The sequence below is a fragment of the Peromyscus eremicus genome, chromosome 15, assembly GCF_949786415.1.
Source record: "Peromyscus eremicus chromosome 15, PerEre_H2_v1, whole genome shotgun sequence".
Classification (NCBI taxonomy): Eukaryota; Metazoa; Chordata; class Mammalia; order Rodentia; family Cricetidae; genus Peromyscus; species Peromyscus eremicus.
The window spans coordinates 36,364,525-36,376,926 of record NC_081431.1 but is presented as its reverse complement, the minus strand read 5'-3'; the positions used below and the strand labels follow the sequence as shown (position 1 = coordinate 36,376,926).

At 43.7% G+C, this 12,402-nt stretch overlaps 1 protein-coding gene across 1 annotated transcript in view; it reads right to left on the bottom strand.

Annotated features, from left to right (window-relative positions):
- Brinp2 (BMP/retinoic acid inducible neural specific 2) overlaps positions 1-11,449 on the bottom strand; it is a 47,923-nt gene extending 36,474 nt beyond the window's left edge. The window contains exon 1 of the mRNA XM_059281037.1: positions 11,181-11,449. Coding sequence (XP_059137020.1) covers positions 11,181-11,449 — 269 coding nt within the window. The remainder of the gene's footprint in view (positions 1-11,180) is intronic.
- Between the last annotated feature and the right edge of the window lie 953 nt (positions 11,450-12,402).

The following is a 12,402-nucleotide window of genomic DNA, read 5'->3' as shown; positions in this document are numbered from 1 at the left end:
GACTGTCTGAACACATACAGAGAACCTTGTCTGTCCCTATTTCAAAACAACAAAACAACAATAATAGCCTTTTAAATTCAAATTTGCAAAATTTCCCAAACAAATTTTTACAAACTTGCAGTATTGTAAGTTTCTTTTGGCTTTATATAGCTATCCCTTGAAATATGAGATGTTTCCAAATGGACATGTATATTTGTAAATCAGTGTCTACCTGTTCCTAAAAGCTAGGGCCAGGGATTTACTCAAATTTACTTAACATTGAATTTTTATAAGCCATTGCCAGGCAAGAAATAAGATCTTGTATCTGGGAAATGACATTAAATGTCCCTCCAGTAGAGGATCCGGTTCACAGAAATCTGATTTACACTGTATCCCGTGTGGAAAAACACAGTGGTGCAAAGCCCACACATACAGAATTTGCTTTGGGTACACTGTTTCAGGAAAACCCAGCACAGTTTCCTCCTGCTCAGGGTTCCCCAGAGCCCGAGTGCAGATGGGGAATTCTGGTGGAAAGTTAGGATTGCAAGAACTCAAGGTAGGACAAGCCACCTTACAGCCCCTTGAGATCTGTCTTCTGTATGTTAGGAATCTACTGGGATGCTAAAAGGAAGAGAAAGTACATGTAGATATGGTGGGGGCATCATTTCTCTGGGAATATTAAATACCCCTAGCTCAGATGATTTTATTTTTTAACTGAACAATAGTCATTGAATAGTCAGGCTTCCTATGTTGGGGGCTAAGTACTGAATCTTCCTCCTGGTTGTGAAAGGAGCCTTTAAAGTTCAAGATCTTCACCCATTACATGGGTGTACAAAGAGCACACCCTCATAGAATTCTTATTAGAAAATTTCTAAGTAATGTAGTGTGTTGAATGTTGGACTGGGGCAATGACTTGGTGGATAAAAGTGTCTGCTGCACAGCGTGAGGAACTGAATTCAAATCTCAGCACCCACAGAGAAATTCAGGTGTGGCTGCATGCGGCTGTGACCCCAGAGCTGGAGGGTGATGAAAACAGGAGGATTGTTGAGGGTTATTAACCACCACCATCACCAAAAAAACAGTCATTTCCAGGTACCATGAGAGATTGTATCTCAAGGAATGAGGCAGAGAGCAAAGAGGATGCTCAATAACTCTGGCCACTGTGCAAGGGCACAAGGGTGTGTAAGCCCACACACAATGTGTACACATACATGTACACCACACATATGCATGCACAAATGTTGAAGGCTTATATTAGCTCTTATTTATAAATACCATTAATATTAGTGTAGAGAGGATTCCTTGCTTTCCTTCTTTATGTTAAAAACCAGTGCTAAGCTAGAGATAGCTCGGTGATCAAGAGCACTTTCTGCTCTTGCAGAAGGAATGAGTTCGGTTCCCAGCACCCTTGTTGGATGGCACACAACTACCTGTAACTCCTGTTCTAGGGGATCTATGTCCTCTTATGGCCTCCACAGGCACACAGGTGTACACACGTATGCAAACAGAGAGAGAGAGAGAGAGAGAGAGAGAGAGAGAGAGAGAGAGAGAGAGAGAGAGATGAAGACAGACAGACAGAGACAGACAGACTCATACACATGCCTTTAAATTAAAAATAGATCTTTAAAAAATAAGAAATGAAATAATTCAACCAGTTCTGGTTGTCCTTGCAGAACCAGCAATTTTCCTTGCCTCTCACTCATTTCTTCTCACAGTAAGATCAGGAGACTGGAGACATTCTCTTCTTTGGGGTGATTCTTCAGTAGTGTAGGCTGTACAGTGAGAACTCTGCTCACCAAAACCTCTTGTCTCTGAGACACTCCTGCCTCACATAGTAGACAACCCTCTGGCTCACTCCTCCTTCTCATAGTCTGCTCACTTACCCTCCTGCGTATGTCATCCATGGAGACTGGCTCCCTTTCCCTGAAGACTGGGTCAACCAGTCAGCTGAATAAGTAAGTTCCACTTGTCTTTAGCTTGGGGCAGGAATGGGAAGGTAGGGTTGATCACGCTGATGTCCAAACCTTGATCTGCAAACTTGCCTTCACCACCTTGTCGTATGCTCGACTGTTTCTGATCCTGCAGAGGGAGCTGGGTAACTGGCATTGGAGTCAAACTCTTCTCACAGGGCCTTTTACTGCACCGCAGACCTTGGCCTTACAGAATGACAGTCATTTATTGGCCTTCCTGGAGGGCTGATCTCCCTGTACCTGGACTGTCCCCCAGCATTTGTGGAGTTAGTTCACTGAGATACTAAATAGGTGCCCGATGTTCAAAGGCCTTGCCGTGGGCCACTCACTGTTCCGAGCTCTGTGTCCTGAAATAATTTTCTTGTGGGAGATGTGGGAAGCTCTGAGATGGGGAAAATGTAGCAGATGCTGAATAAAGAAGCAAAAAATGAGAATCTCTGACCCAGAAAAAGCTCATCTCTTGAAGAGATGAAAAAAAAAAAAAGAGAGAGAGGAAAGAGCACATGACTGACTAGCCAGTATCCCTGTCTGCTTGTGTTCCGTGTCGTGACAGTTTCTGGAGGCAGTCTTCTTCACTGCTCTAGAGTATCTGTAAGTAACAATTCATTCATGAATAAAATGAATTATTTCTCGAAGCAAAAATTAATCCTCTTTTTCTCTGCCTGACTGACTCAAGATCTTTCTATTAAATCTTGTCTGAAAACATAAGTGATCTTGCTCTCCCTCCTTGGCCACCTTGGAGGCTTCTCTTACTTCTTACTTACTAGTCCTTGTTTGAGACAGGGTCTCTTGTTGATCCCCACCATAGACACCAGGCTGCCTGGTCCAGGAGTTCCTGAGGGTTTTCTTGGCTCTGACTCCTGTGGAAGCTTTGGTATGACAGAAACACTCACTGAGCCTGGCCGGCTTTATGTGTGTTTTGGGGATTCACAGTCAGGAGGTCCTCATACTTGTATGGCAAACACTGTACCACAGAGCTCTCCTCCCAAGTCTCCCTTCATTTCTTGCATATTTTAATTTTCACATTTTCTCTCTACCCTTGCAATCTTGACTCAACCTGGATATGACCCTAAAAGGGGTAAGAGTCATTGTATTCTGGAGGAACTTGGAACTAGCATTCTAACTCAGTATCCATGAACCAGATCTCTCTACTAGACATTTGGTGTTGTCTTCCTCCTAGATTCTGAGGAGCTACATCTCAATGTGTTTTCCAGTGTCTATTCTGTTACTCAAACTGCTCCTGATTCTCTAGAAATCATTAGCACCCTATTTCTCTGTCTTTTATATCCTGTTACAGTGCCCAGAATGCTTTTGACAAGAGACATGCTGTAAGTATGTGGGTAAAGACCTCATGAGCAAATGCATGATGTGATAAGATTGCATTCATCCATGTTTTTAAGTATAAATGATGCTAAACTTACATTTGAGCCACTAGCTTTCTAGAACTTTAAAGACATGCTTACTATTTTCTCACCAGGTAAGTACTGAAAGTCCATTTTTTTTTTCAAAGTAGAAACAGGAAGAATTTCATTTGGCGTTAACTTCCTTGAACACACAAATATTTTTAGTTTGTTTAACGCACCCTCAGTGTTATAAAATGGCATGTCCCTACTTCTGAGAAATCTTTAAAATTGCACCCTATAAGAAATCAGTGACTAAAGGATACCTTGGAAATTTTTGGAGCAAAAAGATAAGAAGAGGAAGAGGAGGGTATAATCTTACATTGTCTTAGACATGTCTTACATAGTTGCCACATGGGGTTGGCTGCCTGAGTCCTAATTACTTGAACTACTCCAGTGTCTGTAACCCTACACCACCAGCTGTCCCTGAGAGATCCTACAGCCACCCATCAGGGCTTGTCTAAGTATTAAATTTTACCAGCCCCCAAACCTATGTGTGCCAGATAATTTAACACTTTCTCCAAATGAACTCACCTAGAAATTCAGTCCAGTTGAAAACTGTTTCCCCTTATTTCACGGTTTGTTATTTCATGAAATCCAGTGAAACACCAAGCAGAGATGTCTCTCAAAAAATGCATGTTGAAAATACCAGTTGCTCTCCTCCAAACTGTAGGGGGTTGTGTCCTTTATAACCTTGCCCCAGAAGAACAGTACACATTTTCATTTACTCTTTTATAGACCTCAAATACCAGGACTTCGTATAGGTGTGCTGTGCAGGTGTGGTAGGTTTTCACAACAGCAGACAGGAGTTTGCATGAGGAGAAGGACACGGCAAGGCTCAACTTCTAGATATTTCTGGAATAAAACTCCTTGATATACCAAAATGCCTTATGTTGGGTCTATAAGCTAGATTAACATTTATGTGGGAGTGGCTATACAGTTAGCCAGCCACCTCATACTCTTAGTTAATGCAGCTTCTAAACCATTTTGTTCAGTCTTTCCCATGTCCTCATTCCTCTAATCTGTGACTATGACTGCAAGCTCATCCTTGCCATATGCCTCCAAGTGTGATCAGCTTTGGATCACAACACTGTTGATGGATATCTCTCTCCATCTTCTGTCTTAACAAGCTCCATGTAACCAAAATATAAGCCCAGTAATGATTTTGGAGATCAACCAGTTTACTTCGGTTCTGGTCTTCCTCCAGAAATTTCTTTCTTGCCTATCAGTGCTCCTGAGAACCATGGCTTCTTTGTGGGGTCCTGCAGCGGCATGATAACACAAGCTTTCTCTATCTCAGTTGCTGTAAGGAAGGCCTAAGAAATCACTGGGATTTACCTAAGCAGACTGGGGTTGCCTTTGGTTGCCATTTATTTATGTGGATTGTGATCTCTTAATTGGAGATGGTGCCTCTCCCAGGGTTCGCTGTTTATCCAAATCAGTATTTGTTAGTCTAGTGCGACGTGGTCTGGATGATAAATCAGCTCTGGTGCCCCCTCCTGTGATTGAATCCACAGCTGCTCTCTGCCTCCTCACCTCCCCATCTCCCAGGAGGCGCCCACAGGCTGCTCTGAGGCCCTGCAGCCTTTTCTGCTTTTAAAGTTTTCTCTGAGCTGCTGCAACTATTCTTATGAGTTCATGTGCCTTGGTACTAATAACTCCTAACTTTAACCTCCCTCAAATGCTATTCTCTTTCACTTGTAACAGTTTCTGTCCATACTCTCTATTGCAGATGCACTGTGAGGGATGCTGGCTTCCCATGATACCATTTCTCCTCATCCATCCCGGTCTTCCTTTCGCGGGGTTTTGTTTTGGGTGTAAGGTCTTTGTATGCAGGCCCAAACTGGCTTTAAACTTGTGATCCTCCTGCCTTGGCCTCATGATGCTGGGATGACAGGATGTGCCAGCAGGCCAGGCTCTGCACCATGCTCATTCTTGTTCTCGAAGCTCCACACTCTGAGTTGACCAGTGCAGTGCTCCTCAAACTTCAAGGCCATGGTAGCTCATCAAAGATCCTGTTCAAATGCCAAAGACTCTGATTCTGTGGGTCTCGGGAGAGACTTGAGGATCTCTTTTTAACAAACTGTCAGGAGATGCCAATGGGTCTAATCCACAGACCACAAACTCAGGAGTGTACATCAAATACTTGGTCCTTCCTGTCACCTTCTTTACATGCGACTTATTAGCAGATCTCACTTTGCATCCTGTCCAATTCCAAACAGATTGTGTTTTCTCAGGGTTCCCACCGTGCTTCCTGCGGGAACCTTCTTCTGTCTTGTTAACTGTGGCCAGTCGTCACATGCTCAGCCTCTGCCTTTGTGTACCCTGCATGAACTTGGTTTGGAGCTGTTTTTGAGTTTTCCCAGAATACAATGTTCTCATCTGTCAATGCAATTATTTGTTTAATGGCTTGTTTTGTTTTCATCTCAGACTTCCAACATAACCTCAGACCATTCCTTTCCAAAAAAGAATGAGGTGTGCAACAGAGGTAGCGAGGCCAACATTCTGGGGTCACACCTGCCTTTGCTTTTCTCCCAACCATCAGAGTATATTCACTGTTCTGTAGGATTCCCAACTTTTCCAATTTTAATGTATTCTTTCCTATTTTTAAGTGTTTTATCATAGTGGCTTGGATTTTTTCCAATCCCATGATTATCTCTCTATTAAAACTTTAATACAAAAAGAAATTAAAAAAAAAAGCAGACTGCTCATTACTTTGATTTGTAGAAGAGAGAGAATGGAACATTACTGCTAGAGTGTTTCGAGAAACCATATTTACATTTGCATCATCTCAATTTAGGGGCCTGATGAGGGTGTGCGTTATGATGAAGATGCACTTAGCAGTCAAAGGGAGTGGCATGGGCTGGAGTAATGAGCAGGAGACTTCAAGCCAGGAGTCCCAGGGCTATTTCTGGCTGTGCCTGGCTACCTCTCTGACCTTGAACAACTCTATCTCAGTGCCCAAGACCCTAATAGGCTCTATCTGACTTGTAGCATGGCTATGAGAGGTTATTATAGTGGGTCTATGAAGTGAATCAAGGGTGAGGGCAGTTGAGGGTCACAAATGGAACCGGAGACAGGATCTGTGTTCCTACAGCTTCTTCTAAGTAGCCTTTTGAGAGATAGTGTCTAAGAGGTGGGCTGATGGCTCAGATCATGTTTCTATGGGAGAAACAAATGCTGAGAGGTTAGTCAATGGGATTTTAAAGCTTTTAGGTAAAATGCCAAGACCATCTTATTGTTCGTTGGGGCTTAACCAGACAACAGAAGCTCTTTTCCTACCAGCACCACACCCAGGGATCAGGGAGCTTGCAGTGGTCAGCCTCGGAGGACATGCCCAAGGACTGCCGCTCTGCTACCCTTGGCTGCTGCAGGAGCAAGAACTAAGCCCGTGACACTTCAAATTATGCCAAAAATCACCTTACTCCCTTCAGTAGTCCTTGTGGCCAGTAAGAGCATATGTGAGAAGCATCAACTGTTCTTCACTTGAGATCTTCTCTTCATAAAGAGCCAGGGAAAAGATTAACATGCTTTAAAACAACAAACAAAGGAATTCTCCCAGTCTAAATAGGTTTCTGTATGCTAAGCCCTCAGCTGACATCATAACAATCATAGCTATGGATCTTTTTTCATCTTACCAATTTTCCCAGAATAATATTTACTGAAAACAATCTAATATCAATAATTAATATTTATTAACCACTAGTCCAAGTGCCTTGTATCAACTAACTCATTTAACTATGCATCAGTCTTGAGATGGGCACGGTTATTGTCTTTACTTTACAAATAAGGACAATGGGAAATAAGGCCATTAGGTAGTTTTCCAAACATTATACAGCTGGTAAACTTCAGTTCCACAACTAGAACCCAGGGCATCTTGCTCTAGAGTCTTAACCCTTAAGCACCTATACCTACAGAAAGACAATGTAGGGGAATGAGCAGCTTTCTCTGGAAGTCCAAGGATGGAGAGACTGAAATTATTCTGGAAGGATTGGCTGTCTCCTCAAATTGAGAGTTCACTCTGGTGGTTAACTAAGGACACATGGGATCAGGTGGGTTAACAGTGGGACCTTGTTGTGAAAGCATCAGCAGCTAGATGAGAAGGAAGGTCTTTTTCTTGTGGTTGAGGGAGTTGTCAAGTAACTCTGCACCTTGTATCCCAACTCCCTAAGAAAATCTTATTCTTTGCTATCAATTGATTCTCTCCTTATACAGAGAGCACATATGGATACCACCTGATTTCTGTGTACCAAAAACCTTCCTTAAAAAATAAAATGAAAGACTCATTCTTCTGGAGACACAATAGTTTTCCGCAAAATCTTTCTGATATTCTCTGTCAGCTGATTTTTTTCAGCCCCTTTGCATAGAAGGGGAGAAATTTGGGTATGACTCAGTATATCTTTTATCATTTTCCTGTGGCCTGCTTTAGTCAGCATAAGCAAGGTCCTGTATTTATTTGCCAGAGGCAATTGCCATGGGATCTAAAAAGAAAAGGGACATAAAAGAATTCCCAATGGGATAATATAGAGTCCTACCAATATCTATAAAGGCAACATTTTTGCTTAATCACTGAAGGCAAATCTCCCAGAAGGCTCCTGGAGCAGTGGGGTGTGACCATTCTCCTGTAGCCCCACCAGAGGCACAAACCAGAAGGCTGCCTTCCTTTCAGAATGACTGGTTATTGTTTCCCCAAGTACAGGGTCATGTGCAATAACTGACCCCAGAAAAACTGAACAGCACAGTGTAAGAGCTTGTCACATTAAATGATCAGAAAGCCATGACTACCTGATAGAGGGTGGATGGTGCAGAGGAGATTCAGGACACCCGCCATCGGCCAGTTCTGAGCTGCCCCCCAGGCCTTAACTGGCTGCTAATATATCCAGAAGTCTGGGGCTTAGTGAGGGGCAAAGAATCTACCAAGAAGAGAAAAAGGAAGCAAACAAACAAAGACTTAGCTCCTCTCTTCCCCATGGCTCTTTGAAGTTCATAGTGATATTAGGATTCCTAGCTTGACTTGGATTCCAATATACTTAATACAAATTATTTTTCTGAAGACAGTGCTTCTGTGAGACTTGAATATACCTAATCATGGAAGGTAAATTAAATCTCATTTTATTGGACTGGAAGAATTCTCTCTTAAAATGGAAGTTTTGGGTTTTTTGTAAGACGGGTAAAAGATCACCCTGAATTTGCCTTATAGAAAGTTTGTGGGGACATGCGCCTAGACTCTTATGTACTCATTGAACGTTGAGTTAATGCCATGCTCTGGTTGTTCTATTAGTCTGCTTCTGTCTAAGCGGGTGTTAGTTTAGCCAGCCTGAGCCTAAGTTATTCATCCTTTCCCTGAGTGATTCGATGTGAATCTCTGCTATGTTCTTAGAAGAAATACAAGGACTAATCCCGTTTAAGCAGGGGTGTGAGCTGTAGTCTGTGGTGGTACTGTGTTCCCCAAAATATTGTGCACCCTAATAAACTTATCTGGGGTCAGAGACAGAACAGCCACTAGATACAAAGGCTAGAAAATGGTGGCACTCAGACCCTTAATCCTAGCATTCCAGAGACAGAAATCCCTCTGGATCTCTGTGAGTTCAAGTCCACATTGGAAACAGGCAGGCATGGTGACATACATTTTTAATCCCAAGAAGTGAGCCTTTTATCCCAGGGAGTGATGGCAGAAAGCAGAAAGATATATAAGGCGTGAGGACCAGAAACTAGAAGCATTTTGGCTGGTTAAGCTTTTAGGCTTTGAGCAGCACAGTTCAGCTGAGATTCATTCTGGATGAGGACTGAGAGGCTTCCAGTCTGAGGAAACATGATAAGCTGTGGAACTGGCGAGGTGAGGTAGCTGTGGCTTGTTCTGCTTCTCTGATCTTCCAGCATTCACCCCAATAACTGGACTCAGGTTTGATTTTATTAATAAGACCTTCTAAGATTCCTGCTACAGTAGTCTCTTCCAGAAGTGGGCTGGGCTAAGCACAATGTATAAATATGGCCAGTGAGGGGGATGGGAAGGTCTTTGGTATACCAGCCTCTCAGCTGTCTGATCTTATCCTGTCTGTCTGTACCCAAGTTTGAGAGTTGTAAACCTTGTGATGTGGGCTCCATAAGTGTCTGTTCTCTTCTCTTCCTACACCATAATCCTCCTAAACCTTGTTTCTGATACCTCTTATTAACATAAACAGGTTGCAAAGTTACTATAAATATCAAAAATCCCAGGAAAATGATATCAAATATCTCTAATTCTATTCTACAAACTCAGACTCTGGCATCTGACGATTTGGAAGTTAAACCTGTATGTTTGTTGCAAGTTGTACGACTCCTCTGGACCTCAGTTCCCATAGCACTAAAATTTTGGGGAAGGCTTAAAAGAGGGAGATGACCTTCTTAATTTAGGGAAAGGGCTGAGATGAGGGCTGATGAAATGCTGCCGTCAACAGAGGCTCTGATGACTTGAGACCCACCCTGGATCACACAAGGTGGCTGAGTCCTGAGAGCTGTCCTCTATCTGCACATGGGCACTGTGGGGTATGTGAGGCTAACCACACAGACACAGACACAGACACAGACACACAGACACACAGACACACAGACACACACACACACACACACACACACACACACGCACGCACGCACGCACGCACAGAGAGTCATAAAAATATAAACAAATTCATTAAGTGAAATTTTAAGTGCTAAGTCTGGCAAGAGATCCAAAGACTTTAAGTATTCTCATAGAACTAGAAACGCATATGCCCAAAATGAACACATGTCTAGATGCTAAAGAATGAGTGATTTTTGTGTTTCTGTTTCCCTTTTTTGTTCTTTCATGTTTTCTTCCTATTATTCTGCATTAAAACTGATCTAGAAGCTGAGCATGGTGGCACATGCCTTTAATCCCAGCCCTCAGGAGGCAGAGTTCGAAGCCAGCCTGATCTGCAAAGCGAGTTCTGGGACAGCCAAGGCTGTTACACAGAGAAACCCTGTCTCAAAAAACCAAACAACAACAACAAACTAATTTAGAAAATAAATGCTTTTAAATAGAGAAAAAAAAATCAGTAGAGCTCCCAGATGGCTAATCATGCTTTTAATGCTGATAGGACCAGCAAAGAGAAAATGAGAGAGATGGCGGAGGGGCAAGGATACCAAAGGACAGAGGGAAATTTGAAACCAGAGATGTGCTCATGTGAGCGCTAGCCTTGCCTGGTCAGTAGGATGAGGAGCTTTCCACTTTTGCAGTCTAGCACCCAGGAATATGTGCTATTCCCACATCTTATGGACCAACTAGACACACCCATTTGCCTTTCATATGGGTTGTTCCAAGAGATGAGCCTCTTCCCATGGCCAAAGCTAGCTGAGCATTTGGTGCTTCAAGGGTGAAGGTCAGTGACCCTAACCCTGCAGGCTCCGCAGACCCCCGAGGCAATAGGGAAGCTTCCCTTCCTTCATTTGCATGGCTAAGTAATTACAACTCATAAAAGTCCCTAACCCATTAGTTAAAACAGGACCCAGCATTTGACTCTGACCTCCTACTGCAGCCGGGGCTACATGCTGTCTGCATGCCGCCTGATTTGTCCTCAATTTATAAGCAGAACAATCTATAAATAGAAACCCTTTTGCTAAGTCCCCAGGAGGCATCAGCAGGTTTTCTAGTTTGTATGTGTTTTCTTTCTTAAAAAAATAAAAAATAAAAAAAATGGCAGGCTTATTTTCCTGCCCGATGTTTCCATATTTCACCTCTAGTTCACCTGGCATGCTGATCAGTTTGAGCTTCAGGCTTATCATACCAGCTGGACACTGCCTACCTAGGCTGTGCCCTGTTGGAGACTCCACTCACCTGTAGATCCTGTACCTGGTGGTAAACCCCTGGCGGTAACGCTCCATGAAATCAGCATACTCCTGGGCACGGTGGAAGGGGCCTCGGTCTGTGAGTAGCCAGTCCAGGGGAGCCTGGCCAGCCGAGGAGGCATGCTGCTCCGGGATCACAGCGGCCACCGTGGCAGAGACAGCCAGCACCCACCCGGGCACGCCAAGAGCCAGCAGGACTGCCCATGGGGCGGCCTCCGGCCAAAGCCCTCTAAACCGAGAGTTGCGCTGCCACCTCATGCTTCTTCCAGGCGGTTAGTGTCTTCATTCTCTCGCCACACTCACCCGCTCCGTGCTGCTCCTCCAGGGCTCCAAACTAGAAAAATACAAAGAGAAATGTGAGGTGGGTATAAGGTCGTATCCCGTCAGAGAGCATCATACACAACTGGACAGTGAAGTCCTCTAGTCGTGAGGCAATCCAACTGAGGCCCCAAGACATTGAGCTGGGCATTCAGTATGTATGGTTTTATTTCTTTAAACACAAACATATGAAGAAACACCATGATAGTATCTTACAGATGAGAAAAGGGGCCTCAGGTTAAGACAGTGACTTATGTCCTCACAGCGATGAAGAAGAAAAAACAAAGTTTAGGCTCAGGGAATATGAATCCCAGCTCCATTCCTACCTGGGCTCACTAAGCATCATCCATCTCACAAACATGTTCACATATTTCTATGATTGCCTAATAGATTGAGTGCTGCCTTCCGAAGCTTGGCACTGAGCTAGGAGCAGCCTTATACTTCAAATGGAGAATTGTGTGAGAGAAAAGTATTTTCACCCCTTTGTTGCTCTATGGCTGAGAAAACGTGAGCAAGTCACTCTCCTGTCTGGATGCAGTAGCTAATACTTTCCTGAGGTTGAGCATCCAATCTCTTCTGTTATTAAAGGTGGTACAGGGATGAAGTTGGAATAGGGGATAAGAGGAGATCCCCACACAAGGAGTCCATGGGAATCCTCCTCTCCTCACCAGGCAAGAGAGCCCCACACCAGGTAAGAGAGCCCCACAGGGGCCGCTCTTTGTCTCTTTCTTCCATCCCTCTAGCTCAGCTACGGAGAGCATGGAGCATGCCTATAGACATCTTTCTTGAAGGAGTGAATGAGGGCATTCCCTGCTTTCTCTGGGTTGGAGGGAAGGTGCCAACAAAAAGGATTCTTCTGTCTTTCTCCATTCCTGGCTACCTTGTGACTCATC